Source organism: Urtica dioica, chromosome 7 (assembly GCF_054948205.1).
Source record: "Urtica dioica subsp. dioica isolate 48M chromosome 7, U.dioica_male_clone48M_v1_H2, whole genome shotgun sequence".
Classification (NCBI taxonomy): domain Eukaryota; kingdom Viridiplantae; phylum Streptophyta; class Magnoliopsida; order Rosales; family Urticaceae; genus Urtica; species Urtica dioica.
The window spans coordinates 17119153-17144634 of NC_142762.1; the positions used below are offsets into that span (position 1 = coordinate 17119153).

The 25482-nt window shown below is 51.7% G+C and overlaps 1 protein-coding gene across 1 annotated transcript; it reads right to left on the bottom strand.

The window, feature by feature from the left end:
* Window positions 1-960: 960 nt before the first annotated feature.
* On the bottom strand, window positions 961-25072 carry LOC149390276 (uncharacterized). The gene is made up of 3 exons (XM_089619731.1): window positions 23923-25072; window positions 23447-23817; window positions 961-1047 (listed from the first exon to the last, which is right to left on the bottom strand). Exons 1-3 carry the CDS (start codon window positions 25070-25072, stop codon window positions 961-963), a joined length of 1608 nt encoding a protein of 535 aa, XP_089475857.1.
* Window positions 25073-25482: the final 410 nt, after the last annotated feature.

Consider the following 25482-nt stretch of genomic DNA (forward strand, 5'->3'; position numbering starts at 1 on the left):
AAAATTGACCATCTTTTTCGTCTAAAATGGCATGTCATTTCCACGATATTCGAACGACAAACATGAAGGAAACAATATTTTCCTCTATTGTCGGCCGTTAGCTCACACGATTTTCTTCCGGAAATTCCAGAAAATTTGCCGGCATTTTAAACCATGATTTATATCATGTACCACGTGTGTGTGTATATGTATGTATATATATATATATATATATATGTGTATATATATATATATATTAGCATTGATATGTGGCTGCACATCGATGACATCAGCATACTCACATTTGTCGGAACAACGTAGCCCCTATATGAGAGCATCAACACACTTAAACGCGCGAACAATTATCAATTTTTTTTAAGATTGAGCATCATCTTTTTTTAATAAATTTCTTTCAAAAAATTGTTCGGGGTGGCTCGAATTACTATCCCCGTTTTTGAGAATATGGTGCTTTTATTGAAATTATTATAGTGTCATTTTTGTACGGATAAAACAACACCCCTCTAACTCAAAAATGACATCAGCTAATTTTCAAGATCCACATTCAAGGTCCGCCCTCACTCTACAGCCTCTGGGACCCCGACAAGCCATTCTACAGCCTCCGGGACTCTGCAAGCCCCTATATACACAATTCACTCAAAATACACAAAAACAAAAGTCAAGTGAAAGGCGAAGATGAAGATAAGATAAGGAGGAGTCGAGGCCAACAAAAAGAAAGAAGAAAAGACAAGGAGTACGGCGAGAACAAAGGAGAGAAAACAAACTGTTCAACGAGAACAACAAAGAATTAGGCGAAAAGAAAATATCACCAATCCGAAAGATTCTCAATAGGATAGCAAAGCCTTTACCATTCTTTCGAAACCCGAGGAAACGTGACCTCGGCAACACAAGATCGAGAAACGTCGCAAGTTCGCACCCCGATATGTGTCCCATAAATGATATCTAAGAAATCGCATTAAAATTTCACTGCTCGAAGGAGAAGATCTTGAAAACAACCACGATATTCCCGTCAGCAAACCTTTTCTTCCCCGAAGAAGAGCTCACAGCCACCTAAGAATTCCATTTCAAGAGAAAATGCAAGGAACAAGATGCCGAGCCGCGAGAACTTGTCTAAAAGTGTCGCCCCTCGACGAGCGGAGAGTGTATCACTAGGACAAATATGGCTTTAGTTGCGGATGACTTTTGGATCCGACTAGTCGCATCCAAAAGTCGCATCAACTTAACTTTCGGATGCTACTAGTCGCATCTGATTGAGTCACCAAGAGCCAAAGAAATCTCACTCATTTAAGTGGGCATATTGAGCTTCAGATGTCAATAGCCGCATCCAATAGTTGGACAAACTTTCGGATGCGACTTTATCGCATCTAATAGTAAAAATTTGTAGCGAGATTAAATTCCCGGTTTTGTTCATTCAATGACATGGCATGATTTTTTATTCTTATTTTAGACTTTGGGATGCGACTTGTCACTTCTGTTTGAGTTTTGGAAGCAATTAGTCAGTTCCGCCTGACTTTCGGATGCGATTAGTCACATCCAATTATTAGCAATTTTTTATTTATAAAAACTCAACTTCTCTTCTTCGTCTTCTTCATTTTTTCTCCGCCATTTCTCTATTGACAAACCTCTCTCACTTTCCGTACCCCACCACACCACAACCTCTCTCACTCTCCGACTCTCACCTCTCTGACTGGTTCTTCTCTCTCTCCGCCATTACCGGCCAATACCCACCACAGCTCTCTTAGCCCACCGTCGACAGCGTCTAGACCACAACAACCTCTTCTCTTCTCCAGCGCGTTTCGCAGATCCACTGCCACATTATCATTCTCTCACTTCTCTTCTTCACGCGCGCTTCTCAGACGCTCCGACTACCACCATAGCCTTGCCGGTCTCCCTATCATGTACTACCTCTCTCTCTCTCTCTCTCTCTCTCTCTCTCTCTCTGTATCTCTCTCTCTCTCTTTCTTTCTATGTCTCTCTGTCTTTCTTTCTATGTCTCTCTTTCTTTCTATGTCTCTCTGTATCTCTCACGCTCCGTCACAGTGTTGTCCGAGCCTTTCTGTTCTCCGAGCCTGAGATCGTCCACGAGGCCACAACCTCATTGTCGCCTCGAACCGATCGAGCTGAGCCGAAGATCATATCTACCCGTCGCTGCTCGTGCTCCAAACCAGAGCCCCGAGACACATCCTCCGAACCTGTCGTCGCTGGGCCCTAGGCCTGGTCTTTCGTTGTCGCTGAACCCCGAGCCAAACCTTCTGTCGCTCACACCTTCGTCCTCGACGTCGCTGCCCACTTCCTCGAACCAAGCAAACATGTTAGTAATATATTTGTTAGGTGTTAATTAGTTGGCAAATTAGTTTAATTAGTACTTTAGTTAATATATGTGTTAGTTTGATTAGTAAATTAATTAATATTTTTTATATATGCGTTAGTTTAATGAGTAAATTAGTTAATAGTATTAGCTACTTTAATTAATAAAAGTTTATATGGTATAATATTATGTTAGATTAGTAGATGTTTAATTTTTATCATTAATAAATTAATGAAAATGTTTATTAGTTTAATTTTGATATAAACAAAATTTTAATATACAGTAAGTTAGTATATTTAATAGTTTGTTAGGTAGTTAATATATTAATTTCATTTGTTTGGTTAATGAATACGTTTTAGTTTATGACTTGTTAATTTGAAATAAATGACTTGTTTTGGTAGATAATTAAATTAAATTGTTGTGACCGAGCAATAGAGGCAATCTTACGGGAAATAGTTGATTAATAGGATAGTTCTGAATGGCACCTATATGTTTTTATACGAATTTGCAGGTTTTTTTTTTTGTCAATCTTACGGGAGAAACTCTGCCGAAATTTCTATAGAAATTGTTGTCGCCGTTTTTGGACAACGATTTACAAGCCCCAAAATAGTTCGACCCAAGGCCGGACCAAGTGTTCGCGTTCAGGCTTGAGCGTCCTGAACTTAATATCCCAAGTTCTCCCTAGCTGTGAATGATGTTTGCCTCACTCGTTGTTGATCTTGCAAAAGAAGGAAGCTATGGACTACAAAGGGGTTGTTGGCATTGGTGCCCACAAGAAGAGTAGTAGTTATAACTTATATACATTTGATGTACTAAAGACTCACGAAGACTCTTGCTTGTAACTGCTCAGTAATTAATAATAGTTGAAATTTTCATTCATTCTTCCTTGTTTGTTTGAAGCTTTATGATAAACCTTAGTCTTTAGTCCTTAGACAAACCTAACAACAAATGAAGAGTCAAATATAGATTTGCATGAACAAAATCTTTATCATTTGCTTAAAACAGTATATTCATAATCTAAGAATCAAAGGGCTATTGATCTCAGTATGATTGTTAGGAGAATCTATGATGTCTGTTATGAGACATAGAGAGTTGGAGACTCTATAATTCTTCCTAGGTATCTTCTGAAGATACTGAATTGACCAGTGCAGTTCTAGAGATATTGTAAGAACAAACCATTTAACCTATTTTGTCTCAGAGTCACTATGTATGAATTGCATCATGCATACCACAATCTTAAAATGAGACATATTATTTCATAGCTAACGTACTCTCATTTGAGAAATGCAGAGTTCTAGATTCGCTATGTGATATAGACAAGACCTATTCGTGAAGTACTAAGTTATAAACATGTCATTAACAACTTTTTTAAGATCTCATAGATATGGAATTAATGTACAAGATTGCTGAAATGCAATGTATATCACCTCATGCTTTGTTCCTTGGAATGTGACTAACTGAACTGGCCAGTGTCCAAATTGAGTCATGACTCTTTTGGATGAATCAATGTGACTTGATAGCTCCTCGTCGATACATTGTTTCTAACTTATTCACAAGCGACAAAGGAGTTGAGGAAATAACAACTAGAAGGGTAAAATGGTAATTTTGTAAATCCCATCTAGTTGATGACATTCATGAAGGGTAAACATAGATAATATTCAATGGATTGTAACGCCCCGGAAAAAATGAGGTGTGATTATAATATAATCTGAACAGTAATAAACTTTACATAACTAACCCACGGTGCATACTCAGTTATTTACTTTACAAGTCCAAAGATAAAGGAAAGAAAACAAAAATAAAACAAACCATCGACACTTGATAGTCTATCCAGCGAAAACCTTCAAACTCTCTACCACACTTAACTCTGAGGTCGTCTTAACCCTTGTCCTTCTCACTTTCCTGATTATAAGAAAAATTTGAAGAAAATAGGGATGATCGTGAGGCTCAGTAGGTGTTATAGTAATGGTCTGAGTAAAAAGATTTTCGAAAATAATACTTACTTTATAATAATAATATTCTTGTCACGCGTAAATCACCATACATGTACAAGTATAATAATATTCTTATACGTGTAAATCACCATACACGTACAAGTATAACTTGCAGGAAAGTAAATATCATGAATGTAAATGACAGAAATGTAAATGACAGAATGTTGATGCTAGAAATGTAAATGAAAGAAATGCAAATGAATTTAAATGTGCATCTACGCCCATTTAAACGTATACTATTTCATGAGCCCCTGTCAACATAACCCGTGACACTCCTCTGATCAGAATGGTGCACTCTCCACACCCTTATATATATATACAATTGCACTCTCCGCTTCATAAATATACGTTTCTGGCTCTACCAGGATATATAAAACATTTTATTTCGCAAATACGGGCTACATGTATAATACTTAAAATAATTTTCGAATTTCACAATCGGAACTCCCGATTTGAAATTCCACCACAGTTTCTAAAAACGTTATAGGTTTCGTGGCATGTTCGCAACCATTTTCATTTCGAAAATAATATATACTTGAGGCCAAACCATAAAATCAAGAGAGAAGGGTTATAATAACCTACCTCGAAATTAAGCATCTATGCCGCTCGTCCGTGAGACGTTCGCTCGCTCTGTGAACCTGAACGATCAATAAAACAAAGAATCCAGTCGTTCACTTACTTCGTGAACCCTCTAAACGACTTTCAGTCTCGAGTCCTATCACGATAAATTAAAATTAAAATAGATTCTCAACGGAATCCACGATCTTCGATCAAACAAAAATAAAGCACGAAAATAATAATTCCAGAAAATTCCCAATTTCCTATCACTAAGCTCCGATCAAGATCGAGAATCAAGTTTCAAATCAATTCTGAGTTTGGATTTCAATAGGTAATTCGTACGCGAGTCTCAAATTTACATTTCCATTTAAACTTGTGAAATCCTTATAAACTCGTTCAACAAGTCAATAAATTTTTAACTTGTCCATAAACTTCACAAAAATCCAAACATGAAATCAAAATTTTTTAACTTGGTTCAGAATGTAAGCGACTGTTTCGAGGGTATATCCCCAAAAGGAAAGAGGGAGTGTTGAGTAACTCATCATTGATCTAACCATCTCCATAAGAGTTCGGTTTCTTCTCTCTGACACTCCGTTTTGTTGAGGTGTGCCAGGTGCGGTAAGCTGAGAAGCGATACCTTCTTCTTTAAGAAAGTCATCGAACTCTCCAGACATATACTCACCTCCTCGATCGGATCGAAGGGTTTGGATCATTTTTCCAGTTTACTTTTCCACTAAAGCCCTAAAGACCTTAAATACATTAAAGGTCTCGGATTTATGTTTGAGCAAATAGACAAAACCGTATCTTGAGTAATCATCAGTGAAGGTAATGAAGTTTTCGTATCCACCACGTGCCTGTTGACTGAGCGGACAACATACATCATAATGTACTAGTTCCAGCAACTGAGTGGCTCTTCGACCCTTATCAGAGAAAGATCGCTTGGTCATTTTTCCTTCTATGAAAGATTCACAAGTAGGTAGTGAACCTATTGCAGAGGCTTGGAGTGGACCATCCCTTACAAGTCTCTTAATCCTGTCTAGATTGATATGACCAAGTCTTAAGTGCCAGAGATATGTTGATTTTATTAGATCCGATGATTCAGATAGTTTAATCCTCTTTAGCTCCCTAACTAGATCATTATCTATTTCAATGTCTAAAAGAGAAGGTTGAGTGGGAATGATGTAGAAAAGAGCATTCTTCATATATGCATCAGTGACAAAAGAATTATCAGGAAACGAAATACAAATTCCGTTCTTAATGAACTTTAATCAATAATCTTGCTTAAGAAAGACAAATATTCAAGTTTAAAGTATTAAGTTTAAAGGAAGGAACGAAATAAACATTATTCAAGTTTAAAGTGCGGTCTTCAAAAGACAGAGTCACGGATCCCACAGCCTTCGCAGACACCAGGCTCCCATCACCCCATTTGAAATAGAAGTCGCCTTCCTCTAAGCTTTTGGTTTTCTTGAAACCAGTTAAGGAACAACAAATGTGGTTAGTAGCAGCGGAGTCAAGAATCCACGTTGATACATTATCAGCTACTAAGCATGCTTCGGTAATTAGTACAATACTATGTTCCTTTACTTTGAGATAGGCAAGATAGTTCTTCTTCTCGGCCTTGTGAGGTCTCTTCTTAGATCCATAGGTGGAGGCTTTGTGCTTAGTAGCACGAGCCTCTCTTTGATTCCTCTTTCTCTTAGTGAGACCTTCAGCAGAGTGAAGCTCCTTCATAAGCTCGGTAACAATGTACTCTAGCTTATTCATGGAGTAGTTCCACTTGAAGGTATCAAAAGATTCGGGGAGAGTTTCCAAGATCATATCTATTTTGATCTCATCGTTAATCTTAAATCCAAGGATTTCAACCTCAATCAGGTAACTAGTGATCAACATCATATGGTCCTTGATAAGAGTTCCAGCCTTCATGTGACAGTTCATAAATTGTCTGACTGTTTGTTGTCTGGCCTGACGCCTTTGCCCTCCAAACATCTCATGGAGATTGTAGAGCATGTCAGCGGCTATCTCAATGTCACGATGTTACTCTTTTAGCACGTTGTACATAGATGCTAAGATATAGCACCTCACAATCTCATCGGAGCGGAGCCAGGCTTCCAAGGCATCTTTGTCCTCTTTAGCCGAATCATCATTCCTTTGAGGACAAGGGGGTGGTTAGTACCTATTTGTGCTTGTTAATGGTAAGGATGATGTCGAGGTTACGTATCCAATTAACGTAGTTTTTGGTTTCGAGTTTGTTTGAGAAAATGATGATCAAGAGAGGGTTGAGAGACATGTTGCTTAATTAAGTTGAAACAAGTTTATGATTTAGTCTTTGGTTTAGGGTTTAAGTTTGTTTAAGAATTGATAAAATCCAAAGGTGTTGTAAACTAAACGATAATTTACTCCCTCAAGAGAAGGCCGCAAAAAATCTCCATTTATAATTAAATGACACATCATTAATGCTTAGCCAAGATGTCAATACACCAACTTTGAATAGCCACCTTTTAAATTGGTTTGATCATGTTGTCGGTCCGTCTCGGACCGACGGGGACTAAGGCGTCACTTCGACCCACGCGACCGGTGCAAGGCCTCGAGGGGCGAACCCTTGCCTCGGCCTTTGGCCGACCCAAACCAATGGCCGGGCCGAGGGTCGGCCGGCCAGTGGCCGGCCATATGCTTAGCCGGCCAATGGCCGGCCATATGCTTGACCGGCTTGTCGCCGGCCCAAAGGTCAGTCGGCCATGTCCAAGGCCGGCCCTCGTCCAAGGCCGGCCCTCCAAGGCCGGCACTCCAAGGCCGGCCCTCGTCCAAGGCCGGCCCTCCATGGCCGGCTCTCCATGGCCGGCACTCCAAGGCCGGCCCTCCTCCAAGGCCGGCCCCCCTCCAAGGCCGGCACTCCAAGGCCGGCCCTCGTCCAAGGCCGGCCCTCCATGGCCGGCCCTCCAAGGCCGGCACTACAAGGCCGGCCCTCCTCCATGGCCGGCCCTCCATGGCCGGCTCTCCAAGGCCGGCCCTCCTCCATGGCCGGCTCTCCAAGGCCGGCCCTCCATGGCCGGCTCTCCATGGCCGGCACTCCAAGGCCGGCCCTCGTCCAAGGCCGGCCCTCCAAGGCCGGCACTCCAAGGCCGGCCCTCGTCCAAGGCCGGCCCTCCATGGCCGGCTCTCCATGGCCGGCATTCCAAGGCCGGCCCTCCTCCAAGGCCGGCCCTCCTCCAAGGCCGGCCCTCCTCCATGGCCGGCTCTCCATGGCCGGCCCTCCTCCATGGCCGGCTGTCCATGGCCGGCCCTCCTCCAAGGCCGGCCCAACCTTGCTCACTCGGCCAAGGGGTCTCCATACCACCCCTTGGCTGCCTATAAATACCAAGGCACCCCCCTTGGTCAAGGTAATCTATTCTTGAGCACTGAAACGCTGCCGAACTCGTACCTCGCTCGTTTCTCTCAAGCTTTGGCCTCTAAACACCCCTAAAACCTCTATACTCCACCTCAATCGCACTAATGTTGAGCGTCGGAGAGGTAAACAGGGGCACCCCCCCTGTTTCCCCTTTGTAGTTCACTTGTTCTCTACTCCTTTTCAGGTACCCTGACGAACTCAAGGGACATCCACAGCTAAGGGACGACTTGGGATACCAAGTCCGACACGCTCGAGTCAAGACGAGACCACTTGGTCCGGCCTTGGGTCTAACCGTCTGCGACTCCTAAATCGTTGTCCGAAAAACTGCGACAACATTTTGGCGCTAGAAGGAGGGGACCACCAACCTTAGCGCGCTCTCCCTTCCATTCCACACTTTCACCACTCCTACGACTCTTGAGAGATGAGTCACCTACCCACTACCTCCGCGGGTACCCGAGCGACGAGCTCGAGGTACGGTCTCCGACTCCTCGCACACCGTCTTGAAGGGCAACCTCGCGATAGCGAGAGCCAGCCCCAAGACCCGGTGAACGACCCCGAGGCCGAGCTCCGAGAGGACACGGCCCGGTGGCTCGCGGAGCTCCTTGACCGTCCCGGCGTTGACAGCTCCCTCATCGCCGGTCTCCTCGGCTACGACGTCGAGGATCGATCTGCTCAGGATTACTCCGACCCCGAATACGTGGAGGAGTCGAGGACCGACGAGGCCACCCCCAGCGTCGCTCAAGCGTTGACCCGAGAGGGCCAACGGTGCGTTGGCCGATCCTTTGTACCCGGCGCGACAACAGGCACGGTCACAGTCCCGGGGACTCGCCCCCTCGGTTTCAAGAGGTGGCCGGACACGGCCCCTCGCCGAGGAGAGAGCGACTCTGGTCGACGATGGAGCCGATAGCCGAAGCGCTCGCCGGACGACCCGACCGAGGGCGACCTCGCCTCGTCATGCACCAAGCGTGGACCTTAGAGAGCGCTTGACGGCGCAGAGAAACTCCCGAGGGGAGGATCTCCGCCAAAGGCTAAATTCTCGAAGGGACGCGCTCCCCGCCGCAACTCTTGGCCGACCTCAGGCCAATGTCGTGGACCAAGCGTCCAACGAACGGCAACCGGTGACCCCCGTGGCCCCGACAATTGGCCCTGCCAACGGGCTTGATATGGTCACAATGATCCAGAGCCTCCAAAACCAAATCATCGAGATGAGGGAATCGGGGAGGCAAAGGTCATATGGAGGGATCAAGGAGTCATACTCTCCCTTCGCCGCACAAATCCTCGCGCAGCCTTGCGTGGGGAACTTCAAATTGCCGTCCATCCCTCCCTATGATGGACGGACTGACCCGAACTTCCACATCCAACACTACGAGACGTGGATGACGATGCAAGGGCGGACGGACGCCACCCTCTGCCAAGCCTTCAGCTTGACCCTCACAGGGTCGGGCTTTGAGTGGTTCCGGAGTTTGAGGCCTGGGAGCATCCCGTCCTTCCGGGCCTTGCGAGAGGCTTTCCTCGCTCGCTTTGCCACGCTTGTGGCACAAAAGAAGTCGAAGACCCACCTCCTCTCCATTCGACAAGGGAGAGACGAGACATTGAGACAATACCTCGCTCGCTTCACTGAGGAGTCTCACAAAGTCGAGGGCTTCGATGACAAGGACGCCATCACAGCGATCACCGAGGGAGTTCGCACGAGCGACTTCCTCAAGTCCATTGTCGGGCAAGTCCCGCGAGACATGGCGGAGCTGATGACGAGAGCCCACACACATATGGGAATCGAGGACTATCTCGATGGCCGAGATGGCCGAAAGTCGGGAGGACAGAGTAGTCGCCACCGCGACGAACAGGACGAAGATCGTCCCGACCCTCAGAGGAAGAGGAGCAGGGGAGGCCGGGCCCCTAACGGTCCCCCACTCTCCGATTCAAGATCGTCGCGCGTTGATAGCTTCCGAGCATTATCAGCGTACACCCCACTGAACACTCCGCAAGAGCGGATCCTAGCTCTGCACCGCGACAAGCTAGGAAGTCCGGCTCCTCTTGCGAAGGATCCCGCGAAGAGGGATTGAAACAAGTTCTGTGAGTACCACCAGGATCACGGGCATCTGACGTCCGAGTGCTATCATCTCAGGCGTCAGATCGAGGCCCTGATTCAAGATGGGAAATTAAAAGAGTATGTCCTGAGAACGGTCGGGGCTGCCGCGATGCACGAAGACCGTCCACGGCAAGGAAGGAAGGGTCCGACGACGGTGACTGTCACGGACCGGGCGGCGATTGAAGAACCGGAGAGCTCACAGCTGCATGTCGTGGGCTCGATTTTGGGTGGCCCAGAGTTTGGGGACTCGTCCACGCAAAGGAAGAAGTACGTGCGCGAGGTTTCCCGAGGAAAAGTTGCGCACTACATCAACCATACGTACGAAGCCCCCCCTCCGGCCCCGTTCGAGTCCATGTTCTTCACCGGCCAAGAGGCGACACGAGTTCTCCACCCGCACAATGACGCAATAGTCGTCTCGGCCCCGGTCGCCAACAATCTCGTCCGAAGAATCCTTATTGATAACGGCAGCTCGGCCGACATCGTCTTCAAATCAGCATTGGACAGGATGAAGCTGACCGGACTGAAACCGACCCCAATCTCGACCCCACTCTTTGGTTTCTCCGGGGAGAGGGTCATGACGGAGGGCACCATCGACCTCCCGGTCACCTTCGGAACACCGGGGGGGCTCGAGGCCACTTGCATCGTATCCTTCCTAGTTGTGGACCAGCCCTCGGCATACAACATCATCATCGGCCGCCCGACTCTCAACCGGCTGAAGGCCATAACGTCCACCTATCACATGATGATGAAGTTCCCAACTGAGAAGGGGATTGCCATCATGTTGGGAGACCAGTCAATGGCAAGGATGTGCTACATCCAAGGCGTGGACGGGAAAGGGAAGGAAAAGATGGTGAGCGCCATCCTCTAGCTCGGTCAAGCTGCAGAAATTGGCACAGCAGTGGAAGCCCGCCCCCGTTTCTCATTATGTCATTTTATTTCCAATTTTAAGAAAATCTCGAATTTCAATAAGGCCAATGGCCTAGGGATGTAATTTTTGACTATTTCTACATGATAATTAGATTACATTTCACCTCGAAGTCTTTATCTTGTTGCGTTATAATTTCTAGTCTCCTCTACGAGTACACGAGAAACTCGGGGGGCTAATGGGAAACAATGCTCAACGAAACTAGAGCTCGCTCGCTCAACAAAAACAACGAAGACGCGCAAATCGATTATGCCTTCGATGGCAAATCGAGAACATAAGACGCGCACAATACAAAAAAAGACGCGCAAATCGATTATGCCTTCGGTGGCAAATCGAGAACATAAGACGCGCACAATACAAAAAAAAAGACGCGCAAATCGATTATGCCTTCGGTGGCAAATCGAGAACATAAGACGCGCACAATACAAAAAAAAACGCGCAAATCGATTATGCCTTCGGTGGCAAATCGAGAACATAAGACGCGCACAATACAAAAAAAGACGCGCAAATCGATTATGCCTTCGGTGGCAAATCGAGAACATAAGATGCGCACAATACAAAAAAAAAGACGCGCAAATCGATTATGCCTTCGGTGGGAAATCGAGAACATAAGACGCGCACAATACAACAAAAAAAAAACGCGCAAATCGATTATGCCTTCGGTGGCAAATCAAGAACATAAGACGCGCACAATACAAAAAAAGACGCGCAAATCGATTATGCCTTCGGTGACAAATCGAGAACATAAGACGCGCACAATACAAAAAAAAAAGACGCGCAAATCGATTATGCCTTCGGTGGCCAATCGAGAACATAAGACGCGCATAATACAAAAAAAAGACGCGCAAATCGATTATGCCTTCGGTGGCAAATCGAGAACATAAGACGCGCACAATACAAAAAAAAAGACGCGCAAATCGATTATGCCTTCGGTGGCAAATCGAGAACATAAGACGCGCACAATACAAAAAAAAGACGCGCAAATCGATTATGCCTTCGGTGGCAAATCGAGAACATAAGACGCGCACAATACAAAAAAAACGCGCAAATCGATTATGCCTTCGGTGGCAAATCGAGAACATAAGACGCGCACAATACAAAAAAAGACGCGCAAATCGATTATGCCTTCGGTGGCAAATCGAGAACATAAGTCGTCCCTCGCGACGCGCGAAGGCCATTCCTCATGACGCAAACCCAATCCATATGAAAGCGTGGATTTTGAGTTTCCACTCGATCTACGCTCGACCAGAAACTCGGGGGACTAATGTTGTCGGTCCGTCTCGGACCGACGGGGACTAAGGCGTCACTTCGACCCACGCGACCGGTGCAAGGCCTCGAGGGGCGAACCCTTGCCTCGGCCTTTGGCCGGCCCAAACCAATGGCCGGGCCGAGGGTCGGCCGGCCATATGCTCATCCGGCCAATGGCCGGCCATATGCTTGACCGTCTTGTCGCCGGCCCAAAGGTCAGTCGGCCATGTCCAAGGCCGGCCCTCGTCCAAGGCCGGCCCTCCAAGGCCGGCCCTCCATGGCCGGCTCTCCATGGCCGGCACTCCAAGGCCGGCCCTCCTCCAAGGCCGGCCCCCCTCCAAGGCCGGCACTCCAAGGCCGGCCCTCGTCCAAGGCCGGCCCTCCATGGCCGGCCCTCCAAGGCCGGCACTACAAGGCCGGCCCTCCTCCATGGCCGGCCCTCCATGGCCGGCTCTCCAAGGCCGGCCCTCCTCCATGGCCGGCTCTCCAAGGCCGGCCCTCCATGGCCGGCTCTCCATGGCCGGCACTCCAAGGCCGGCCCTCGTCCAAGGCCGGCACTCCAAGGCCGGCCCTCGTCCAAGGCCGGCCCTCCATGGCCGGCTCTCCATGGCCGGCACTCCAAGGCCGGCCCTCCTCCAAGGCCGGCCCTCCTCCATGGCCGGCTCTCCATGGCCGGCCCTCCTCCATGGCCGGCTCTCCATGGCCGGCCCTCCTCCAAGGCCGGCCCAACCTTGCTCACTCGGCCAAGGGGTCTCTATACCACCCCTTGGCTGCCTATAAATACCAAGGGACCCCCCTTGGTCCAGGTAATCCATTATTGAGCACTAAAACGCTGCCGAACTCGTACCTCGCTCGTTTCTCTCAAGCTTTGGCCTCTAAACACCCCTAAAACCTCTATACTCCACCTCAATGGCACTAATGTTGAGCGTCGTAGAGGTAAACAGGGGCACCCCCCCTGTTTCCCCTTTGTAGTTCACGTATTCTCTACTCCTTTTCAGGTACCCTGACGAACTCAAGGGACATCCACAGCTAAGGGACGACTTGGGATACCAAGTCCGACACGCTCGAGTCAAGACGAGACCACTTGGTCCGGCCTTGGGTCTAACCTTCTGCGACTCCTAAATCGTTGTCCGAAAAACTGCGACAACAGATCACTCACATCCTTTCGCAGAGCCTTAAGGGAAGATTACTAGGTATTGAGTCTAAGTGTGCAACCAACAACTTAGTCCAAAAGGTCAACTTTGAAAAAACAATTCCCCAAGAGGAGGCCTTGTCTTCATCGTCTCACTCTCGAACGTAGCTCATTGAGCAATGATCGAAGCAAAAACGCCATAGAGTACTCCCATCGAAGAGTGGGCCACAAGAGTGACTCTTAGTCTCACGTTAATTGCTTCTTTCATTAGTTTTGGGGATCATGGCTTACTACACAACATGCGTAAGCCTCCCACTTAGTTTTTCGAGTTGGCACATCATCTTTATAAGTTTGGAAACAAATTTCCTAGTTATAGAGCGATAGAGTGGACTACTAGAAAGGAATCCTAGATCTTCATGTTCAAGGAAGAGCAGTGTTAGTGCATGAGGGAACTTCAACTCACTCGAACACTTGAAAGTTTAAGATTACACATCTTTATTTTTTCGGCTCGTCCACAAGGAGACCTCTCACTCAAATTTTCAACAGCATATAGATTTTGAACATATGTGATATAGATATACTTTTGAAAATATTTTGAAAACTTATTTGATTTGGATGACAAAATATTTTCAGGTTTGAAAACGATAACGGTTTTTCTAAATTCAAACTAGTTTTGTAAAAAATTCAATTTCAATTAAACTTTCAAAAATCAAAAAATTTATTAACAAGGTTTGTTAAGGCTTTTATTTGTGTTTTATTAAAGTTGTTAAGGCTTTTATTTGTGTTTTATTAACAAGGTAATAACATGGTATAAAAGAAATAACAACAAGAATAATACGAATCAAGTAAATAAAAGAAACTAGAAAGACAAGATAACCAGTCACAAAAATTTACCGAAATTTTCTCAAACTTAAAAACACGTTTTTCAATAGTATCCTTTCTAGAAGGGTAAAATGGTAATTTTATAAATCCCGACTGTTATCGGCCCGACCCCGATAGCGGCCGAACGGAGGCGAAGCGACGTCGAACGCGTCTCGGCAGCTCGCCCCGGCCATTGGCCGGCCCTAGGGCCAGCCTCGGCCAATGGCCGGCCCAAACAGCCTCGGCCATTGGCCGGCCCAGAGGCCGGCCTCGGCCAATGGCCGACTCGATCTACTCCCGGCCATTGGCCGGCCCTAGGGCCAGCCTCGGCCAATGGCTGGCCCAAACAGCCTCGGCCATTGGCCGGCCCAGAGGCCAGCCTCGGCCAATGGCCGACTCAAGATACTCCCGGCCATTGGCCGGCCCTAGGGCCAGCCTCGGCCAATGGCCGGCCCAAATAGCTTCGGCCATTGGCCGGCCCAAGGGCCAGTCTCGGCCAATGGCCGACTCAATCTACTCCCGGCCATTGGCCGGCCCTAGGGCCAGCCTCGGCCAATGGCCGGCCCAAACAACCTCGGCCATTGGCCGGCCCAGAGGCCAGCCTCGGCCAATGGCCGACTCAAGATACTCCCGGCCATTGGCCGGCCCTAGGGCCAGCCTCGGCCAATGGCCGGCCCAAATAGCCTCGGCCATTGGCCGGCCCAAGGGCCAGTCTCGGCCAATGGCCTGGCCAAGGCAATTCTCGGCCAAGGGGTTGCCCGTAACGCCCCTTGGACGCCTATAAATACAGGGGCCGCTCCCCTAGTCCAGGTACTCCGAATTTGAGTACTGAAACGCTGTCGAACTCGTACCTCGCTCGTTTCTCTCAAGTCTCGGCCTCTAAACACTAAACCCTCTACAAACCACCTCAATCCTACTAATGTTGAGCGTCGGAGAGGTAAACAGAGGCAACCCCTCTGTTTCCCCTTTGTAGTTCACACCTCTTTGTTCACATTTCAGGTGCTTGGACGAGATAGAGATCACCTACAGCTAAGGGAGGGCTTGGGATACCAAGCCCGACACGCTCGAGTCGAGACGAGACCACTCGGTCCGGCCTTGGGTCTAACCGTCCGCGACTCCTAAATCGTTGTCCGAAAAACTGCGACAACATTTTGGTGCTAGAAGGAGGGGATCTCTCGACCTTGACGACGCATTCCCTCTACCAGTTTTCTCCCTTTGTTCTCATGACTCTCGAGAGATGAGTCACATTCCCACCACCTCCGCGGGTACCCAAGCGACAAGCTCGAGGTACGGTCTTCGACGCCTCGCACATCGTCTTGAAGGGCAACCTCGCGATAGCGAGAGCCAGCCCCAAGACCCGATGAATGACCCCGAGGCCGAGCTCCGAGAGGACACGTCCCGGCGGCTTACGGAGCTCCTTGACCGTCCCGGCGTCAACGGTACGCTCATAGCCGATCTCCTCGGCTATGACATCGAGGATAGGTCCGCCCAAGACGACTCCGACCCCGAATATGTGGGGGAGTCGAGGACCAATGAGGCAAAGCCTAGCCTTGCCCCTTCGCGGCCCGAGAGGTCTAACAATGCTTTGGCCGGGTTGTCGCACCTGGCGCGGCAGCAGGCACGGTCGCATTCCCGGGGACTCGCCCCCTCGGTTTCAAGAGGCGGTCGGACACGGCCCCTCGCCGAGGAGAGAGCGACTCTGGTAGATGATGGGGCCGATAGCCGAAGCACCCGCTGGACGGTTCGACCAAGGGCGACCTCGCCTCGCCCCGCACCAAGCGTGGACCTTAGAGAGCGCTTGACGGCGCAGAGAAACTCCCGAGGGGAGGATCTCCGCCAAAGGCTAAACTCTCGAAGGGACACGCTCCCCGCTGCAACTCTCGGCCGGCCTCATGCCAATGTCGTGGACCAAGCGTCCAACGAACGCAAACCAGTGACTCCTGTGGCCCCGACGGTTGGCCCCGCTAACGGGCTTGACATGGTCACGATGATTCAGAACCTTCAAAATCAAATCATCGAAATGAGGGAGTCAGGGAGGCAAAGGCCGTACGGAGGGATCAAGGAATCATACTCTCCTTTCGCCGCACAAGTCCTCGCGCAACCATGCGTGGGAAACTTCAAGTTACCGTCCATTCCCCTCTACGATGGACGTACGGACCCCCACTTCCACGTCCAACACTATGAGACGTGGATGACGATGCAGGGGTAGACGGACGCCACCCTCTGCCAGGCCTTCAGCCTGACCCTCACAGGGTCGGGGTTTGAGTGGTTCCGAAGTTTGAGGCCGGGAAGCATCCCGTCTTTCCGGGCCTTGCGAGAGGCGTTCCTTGCCCGATTCGCCACCCTCGTGGCACAAAAGAAACCAAAGACCCACCTCCTCTCTATCCGACAAGGAAGAGACGAGACACTGAGACAATACCTCTCTCGCTTCACTGAGGAATCTCACAAGGTCGAAGGGTTCGACGACAGAGACGCCATCACGGCGATCACCGAGGGAGTCCGCACGAGCGACTTCCTCAAGTCTATTGTTGGCCAAGTCCCGCGAGACATGGCGGAGCTAATGACGAGAGCCCGCACACACATGGGAGTCGAGGACTATCTCGATGGCCGAGATGGCCGAAAGTCAGGAGGACAGGGGAGTCGCCGCCGCGACGATCGAGATGAAGATCGTCCCGACCCTCGGAAGAGGAGGAATAAGGGAAGCCAGGCCCCTAACGGCCGCTCCCTTCCCGGGCCAAGGCCGCCACATGTCGATAGCTTCCGAAAGTTCTCGACATTCACTCCTCTGAACACTTCGCCGGAGCGAATCCTAGCTCTGCACCGTGACAAGCTGGGGAGTCCAACCCCTCTCACGAAGGATCCCGCCAAAAGGGATCAAAGCAAGTACTGTGACTACCATCAGGATCACGGGCACTTGACATCCGAATGCTATCAACTCAAGCGTCAGATTGAAGCCCTGATTCAAGATGGGAAACTAAAAGAGTACGTCCTTAGAACTATCGGGACGGCCGCGGCTCACGGAGGCCGCCCGCGGCAAGGAAAGAAAGGTCCGGCGACGGTGACTGTCACGGACCGCGCGGCAACCGAAGAACCGGAGAGCTCGCAACTTCACGTCGTGGGCGCGATCTTGGGCGGCCCGGAGTTCGGAGACTCGGCTACGCAAAGGAAGAAGTACGTGCGTGAAGTTTCCCAAGGGAAAATAGCGCACTACATCAACCATACGTACGAGGCCCCTCCCCCGGCCCCCTTCGAATCCATGTTCTTCACCGAACAAGAAGCGGCGCGAATACTCCATCCACATAACGACGCGATAGTCGTCTCTGCCCCGGTCGCTAACAACCTCGTCCGGAGAATCCTGATCGACAATGGGAGCTCCGCCGACATAATCTTCAAGTCGGCGTTGGACAGGATGAAGCTATCCGGGATGAAACCGACCCCAATCTCAACCCCGCTCTTCGGCTTCTCCGGGGAGAGGGTCATGACGGAGGGAACTATCGACCTCCCGGTTACCTTCGGTACGCCAGGGGGGCTCGAGGTTACCCATATCGTGTCGTTCCTAGTGGTGGATCAGCCCTCGGCTTACAACATCATCGTCGGCCGCCCGACTCTCAATCGGTTGAAAGCCATAACGTCCACGTACCACCTGATGATGAAGTTCCCGACCGAGAAAGGAATCGCCGTGATGTTGGGAAACCAATCCATGGCGAGGATGTGCTACATCCAGGGCGTGGACGGAAAAGGGAAAGGAAAGATGGTGAGCACCGTCTTCCAACTCGGGGACAAATTCCCGTGCAAGTTAGAGGAGGGAGGCACCTTCGGACAGCTAGACCAAAGGGACGATGTCGAGCGTCGAAAGGTGGAGATGCCGGACGACCTCGTTACCGTCGTGTTGGACGACGCCAAGCCTGACCAAGTAGTCAAGGTAGGCGCCCAACTCCCTTCTGAGACCCGAATCGAGCTCGCCGCTTTCCTCCGAGAGCACAAAGATGTCTTTGCGTGGACACACGCCGACATGCCGGGAAATGACCCCGAGATAATGGTTCATCGTCTCAACGATGACAAGAGAGTGGCCGAGCGCGTTCAACCGCGACGGGCGTTCAGCGGGGAGAGGTACCAAGCCATTGGTGAAGAAGTTGACAAACTTCTCGCCGCCGACTTCATCAGGGAGGCGGAGCACCCCAAGTGGGTGTCCAATGTGGTGATGGTCAAGAAGCCAAACGGGAAGTGGCGGATCTGTATCGACTACAAAGATCTCAACAAAGCCTGCCCGAAAGACAGCTTCCCTCTCCCGAGGATCGAGCAGCTCGTGGATGCCACGGCGGGCCACGAGTTGCTGAGCTTCATGGACGCATATTCAGGCTACAACCAGATCCGCATGCACGAGCCGGATCAGATAAAAACCACCTTTGTTACGAACCGCGGACTTTACTGTTACAAGGTCATGCCATTTGGCCTCAAAAACGCGGGAGCGACGTATCAAAGGTTGGTGAACCGCATGTTCGCCAATCAAATTGGCAAAACTATGGAGGTCTACGTGGACGACATGCTTGTCAAAAGCCTCAAAGCCCACGACCACGTTCGAGACCTTAGGGAAATGTTCACGATCCTGCGACGCTACAAAATGAAGCTCAACCCCAACAAGTGCGCTTTCGGGGTCGAGTCTGGAAAGTTTCAGGGCTACATGGTCAGCCGCCGCGGGATCGAGGCCAATCCTGAGAAGATTAAGGGGATCTTAGAGATGAGGTCGCCACAAAAAGTCAAAGAAGTTCAAAGCTTGACGGGAAGAATCGCCGCCCTGACGCGATTCGTTTCCAAAGCCACTGATAGGTGCCAACCGTTCTTCGAGGCACTAAAGAAGACCGACGGGTTCGTGTGGACGGAGGAGTGCGAGGAAGCCTTCCGCGATATGAAAGCCTATTTCACCTCCCCCCCGTTCCTCGCGAAGCCGAAGAATGGCGAAACCTTGTACCTCTACCTCGCGGTTTCCGATAGGGCCGTGAGCGCGGTCCTCATACGCGAGGAAGACAGGGTACAATGGCCGGTCTACTACGTTAGCAAGGCGCTCCTCGACGCCGAAACCCGATACCCGGAAATCGAGAGACTGTCCCTCGCCCTCGTCATGAGCGCGAGAAAGTTCCGGCCCTACTTCCAAGCGCACCCCATTGTGGTCCGCTCGGGACATCCCATCGAGAAGGCCCTTCAAAAAGGGACCTCCTCTCGAATGGCGATATGGTCCCAAGAGCTGGGCGAGTACGGGATCGAGTTCCAACCGAGAACTGCATTAAGGGTCAGGCCCTCGCCAACTTCATCGCCGAGTTCACAAGCGCGCCCCCAACCAACGAGGGCGACGAGAGTAGTAAGAGCACGGAAGACAAGGAGGACGACCACAGCGAGTCGTCGAAGAAGAGAACCAACGACCCGATAGGGTCGGTCTGGGACTTGCACGTGGATGGCGCGTCAAACGCCCGGGGGGCTGGCGCCGGCGTTGTGCTCACAAATCCTGATAGGGAAAAGCTGAGATACGCCCAGCCGTTCGATTTCAAGGCTTCCAACAACGAGGCAGAGTACGAGGCTTTGATCGTTGGCTTGGAGCTAGCAAACAAGTTAGGCGCCCAAAACCTGCGCATCCACTGCGACTCACAATTGATTGTGAACCAGGTTAAGGGCGACTACGCCGCAAAAGAGCCACACATGGTCGCATACTTGTCCAAGACCCAAAAGAACCTAGAGGCCCTGTCGTGGTTCGAGATCATCCAAGTTCCCCGAGAGGCGAACATTGACGCTGACGCCCTGGCCCGCCTCGCGTCTGGAATAGACGGGGAGGGCGAAGGCAGCGTCCCGATCGAGGTACTGACCCGACCCTACGTCTCGAGAGGCGACGTGGGGGTAGTTGACGAGACTCCGCCTCCCTCATGGATGACTCCGCTCGTGGAATTCCTTAGACGAGGAGTCGTCCCCGAAGACAAAGAAGAGGCCAGAAAGCTGAGAAGCTTGGTGCCGAAGTACACAATGAGGGAGGGTAACCTGTTCAAGAGAGGCTACTCTATGCCCCTTCTTCGCTGCCTAACCGAAGTCGAGGCGAGAAAAGCGCTCCGCGAAGTGCACGAAGGGGTGTGCGGAAACCACGCCGCTGGGCAATCGTTGGCATTGAAGCTACTGAGACTTGGATATTTTTGGCCGACCTTGAAAAAGGACTCCCACGAGTGGGCCAAAAAGTGTGATAAGTGCCAAAGGTTCGCCCACATCCCGCGTCAAGCACCGGCCCCATTGTGTCCAATCATTGTGCCGCGACCTTTCGCGAAGTGGGGAATCGACCTCATTGGTGAGCTACCTACGGCCCCAAGGCAATACAAGCACGCAATCGTGGCCATCGATTACTTCACAAAGTGGGTAGAGGCTGAACCGCTAGCAAAGATCACTGAGGCGAACACGACGAGCTTCATTTGGAAAAGCATCATCTGCCGTTTCGGGATCCCCGCGTCAATTGTAACCGACAACGGGAAACAATTCAACAACGCGCGCCTCCGAGAAATGTCCGAACAACTGGGCATTAGCAAGACTTTCTCCTCTCCCCGCCATCCTCAAGCCAACGGTCAAGTCGAGGCGGTTAACAAGACAATCAAAGAGAACTTGAAGAAGAAGCTGGAGGAAAGAAAGGGGGCTTGGGCCGACGAGCTCCCCATGGTCTTATGGGCGTACCGCACCACCGCTCGAAATGCGACCGGCGAAACCCCTTTTGCTCTCGCATTCGGCGTCGAGGCCGTGGTACCTGTCGAGACCAAGCTACCAACCTTGCGCATCGAGGAGTACGAAGAAGCCGCCAACGACGACGCAATCAGGCTCGAGCTAGACCTCATAGACGAGAGGAGGGCGGACGCACTCACCCGGCTTGTTGCGCAAAAGAGGAAAGTCGAGAAGTACTACAACTCAAAGATCAAGCTACGGAAGTTCTCCGACGGAAGCCTCGTTCTTCGAAGGGTGTTCCAAAACACCAAGGTGCAAGGTGCGAGAGTTCTAGGCCCCACAGGGGAAGGCCCGTACCGTGTGCGCCGAGCCATCCACAACGGCACACACGAGCTCGAGAACATGGAGGGACTCGTGTTCACACACCCGTGGAATGCGGAGCACCTCCGGCAATATTACCAATACATGTTCGTTCGTCCATTTTACGCTTTGTTGTTTTCATGTAATTTTCGATTCTAGCAAAGACAATTTAAAATTTCAAGTTTGGCCAACGGCCTGGGATGTAATTTTTGAACCATTTCAATAATTTAATGAATTACATTTCACTTCAAAACATTGTATCTTAGTTTCCAGCCTCCTCTACGAGCACCCAAGAAACTCGGGGGGCTAAGGAGGATAAGGTGAGGGTAACTAGCCCGCCTACTCCACTTTTCACGCACCAAGCGGTAACAAAACACCCATAAATCGGATCCGCGCACCGGACCTCCGACTTCGTACCCCCCTCGTGCGACGCTCTCGCACGGGTGGAGGCCGTACGCCGAGAGATAGCGAAACATCGGCAAGTTGGATCCGCGCACCGGACCTCCGACCTCGCACGTCTTTCTCTGCGACCCTCTCGCGCATCGATGCACCTTGCACACCGATAGGCAGCAAGGCATCGATGGATCACGTCCGCGCACCGGATTGTCGATCCCGGCAGTCAAAACCCAACATGTGACACGCGTACCAACAAGTACCACGCTCACTGGGAACTGCGAACTCGTCCCGATACGCACGCCAATAGGTAGCGTACTCGCCGGAGGATGAGCGCGACGGCCACCCAGCTCGCGCACGCCGATAGGCAGCGAGTCACGAATGGATGGCCGAAAATCGCACCCCCCGGATGAAACTGGTCTAGCCAGCATCCGCGGGAAACTTCGCCGCCAAATGCGGCAATAAGCCGTGCCAACCGGTTACGCTAAGCATAGTAAGCCGGGCTCGTAAGACACGCACTATTCAAATTGCGCAAACCGATATACTGAGCATGATAGATCGAGAAAATAAGACGCATAACGAATGTAAAAACTTCAATCAAAGCAAGACAATGTCACACAATCAAACCGGCGAGAAAAACAAAGAAAGTACGATGCATGCCGAACAAATGAGAATCCGAAAGCAAACGATACGTAAGCGCTAAACAATTGCGCGAAAAACTAAAGAAAAGTTGGCTACTCTGAGCCGAAATCGATCTGCTCCTCATCTTCTTCGGGGCAAGAAGCGCCGAACCCGCCAACGGCTTCTCCGTCCGGCTGATGGGTCGTCGATTGCGCAGCCTCGGCGGGGATTTGTGGATGCGGGTCGTCCTCCGGCGGCTCGTCGTCGTAAGGAGGGAACATGGTGTTGAAAAAGGAAAACGTGGTCCCGCGAGACGCATTCTCCTTCGCGGTCGCTTCCCGAACTCGCCTGGCCGCCTCGTAACGAGCCGCCTCCAACGCCAAGTCCCAGTCGTCCTCCAAGTCAGTCTTGGATCGCACGGCGTCTTCCTTCTCCTCGGCAAGGGTCTGCATCTCCGTCCGAAGAGTATCCCTCTCCCTCTCGACCTTAACCCAAGCGATCTCGCTCGCCGATAGCCGAGCATGGACGATGCTCAGCTCCGCATCCCGGCTCGAGAGTGCCGCCTGGAGTTTCTTCGTTTCCCCCAGAAAGGTGTCAGCCGCTTGCTCCGCCTTCTCGCAAAGTGCTTTCTCGGCGGCCGATTCCCCGCGAGTTTGCTCCAGCTCCCCCTCGAGCACCTCAAACTCTTGGGCGGTGCGAGCCCCCGCTAGGGCGGCAGCATGCCCGGCCGCCATGCTCGTCTTCTCCTTCTCCATGATCTGCATCCGTCGTAGCATATCTCGGAGAATGCGATTGCTCCGCTCTTGGCGCGCGAGCATCTGCGAACAGATGAAATGCGGATAATCACAATGAGCACGACAACCATACATAACACAAGCAAACGAGTCATACCTTTCGGGCGTCGCCGATCCCGTTCTGGAAGTGCTCAAGATCGCTCGTCGTCAGCAAACCCTTGAAATTCCGCAAGGAGGTCTCAAGGATCCCTCGGGAGCACTGATCTCTCAACTCTGCCGCCTCCGCTAGGAGCATAGAGTCCAAGCTATCTGACACCGTCGATGTGTGAGCGCGTTTGTGGCCGGACGGTGACCCGAGAGAAGCCGACGATGATGGTCGCTTGTTGGAGGAGATCGCTTCATTCCTCGCCTGCGATGGCGACCCCCCGCGACGGGCCTCAGCTGGAGGGCGGGCCACGGTCGTGGCATCGTCGGTGGGCGTTGCTCTCGGCATTTGTGTGCGTGGTCGATGACGTCGAGCCATGATACCTGTAGAGAAGAAAAGAGCGTCTGTTAGTTAAAGCATAATAATAAGCGTAAATAATGGAAAACAACGATAGCGCGGTAACGCGAAAGTATATGCGCGGCCAGTACCCCCCGCGTCGGGGGAAGGGGCTGACGCACCCCCCTCCTCGGTCTCGGGATCCTCCGTGGCCCCCGCGTCGAGGCCGGGGGGCGAAGGAACGTCGTCGCTAGGCACGAACCACCCGGTCCTCGCCATTAGGTCTGGGGACTCGAAGAGTGTTCCTTGCCGCCTTGATTCCGGGATCGCCCTAATCACCGCGACGAGCTCGGAGCCCTCGATATCGCCCACGGGTGGGAAGTCGGCCGCGGGGCCGAAGAAGAGAGGCGCGATCCCAAAGGCTGACTCGGACACCCACACCCAAGGGTATCGGTGCTTCGAGGTAACTTTGGTGACGACAGAGATGCGCTTCCGAGTGAACGCCGTGTAGAAGCCTGGTTTCCCCGGAACCCCGCGAACGAGCACGAGATCTTGGATGTCGTCCGCGGTGACCGCCCTTCTCTTTGCCCAATAAAGCATCATGTGGCACGCAGCGACTACCCGATAGAAGGTCGGAGACATTTGCGACGCGTGCACCCCCAACCGAATCAGTAACTCTTGGATCACCGGCTGGAAGGGTAACCGTAACCCTCCGCGAAGGCTCGGCTCGTGAATTGCGGCGTGTCCTTTCCGGGGGCGAGTCGGAAGATCATCGGGCAACGGTCGCAAGATCGTCACGGAGTCCGAGATGCCGTATCGCCTCCTCAAGCTCGTAAAACTAGCGATTGAGAGCGAGCTCGGAGTGTCGACTCCCGAGCAATCCAGGCCGCCACGTATTGCCGATCCCCCGGTCGGAAAGGCTAGGGCTCGTGCTTCCTCCCGCGCTGTTAAAGAAGACATCACAGCGGGTGCGACATGACGGTCCGACGACTCGCTCGAGCACTCGACGCCGGAGGCGACCCCCGGCCCGACAGATCCTTCGTGGCGATCGCCCAGGCCGGCCGGCTGGACCGTGATGTGGGAGCCCGGCTCGGCGGGCCTTGTCTTCCCAATGGTCGGCCCGGCAGTGGACCCGTCATCGGCGCCCGGCCTCGAACCCGGCAAGCTTTCCTCGGCGAGGTCCGTCTCGCCCGGGCTCCCTTGGTGGATGCCCAAGGCCGTTGGGCCGGCTCCACCAGCCTCCGGCCCGGGTAGGAGGCCCCCTCGCGCGTCCAGGCCCCCGCGCTGTGCGCCCAAGGCCATTGGGCCGGCCCCACCAGCGCCCGGCCCAGGGAGACAGCCCTCTTGCGCGCCCAAGTCACCTGGGCCCCTAGGAGTCTCGCTCAGCCCAGTGGCGCGCGCACCTGGCCCGGCAGAGTGGCCCGGCCCGCTAGGTGGGCTCCCCCCGGCCGGCGCTGTCCGGCCGGCCCTCCTCATCATCGGCGCCGGCGCTCCCTCCAGCAGCGCCGCCCACCTCCGGCGGCCCTCTAGCAGCGCCGCCCACCTCCGGCGGAACTTCATTGGCGCCGCCCGCCTCTAGTCGACCTCCACCAGCGCGCCCCTCCTCGGGAAAGGCCGGGCCCGAGTTGCCCAGGCCTCCTTCGTCGCCGCCCGCCTGCCAAATAGGCCCAGCGTCGCCGCCCAGGGCTGGCGCGACGCTCCTGACGTCCGAC

Coding starts and splice junctions, on each gene's coding strand:
- LOC149390276 (XM_089619731.1), bottom strand. CDS start 25,072: ATGGCCTTGGGCGCACAGCGCGGGGGCCTGGACGCGCGAGGGGGCCTC. Junction 23,818..23,922: donor CCCTTCCCCCGACGCGGGGG/GTACTGGCCGCG, acceptor TCTTCTCTACAG/GTATCATGGCTCGACGTCAT. Junction 1,048..23,446: donor GGATCGGCGACGCCCGAAAG/GTATGACTCGTT, acceptor TGGAATTCTTAG/GTGGCTGTGAGCTCTTCTTC.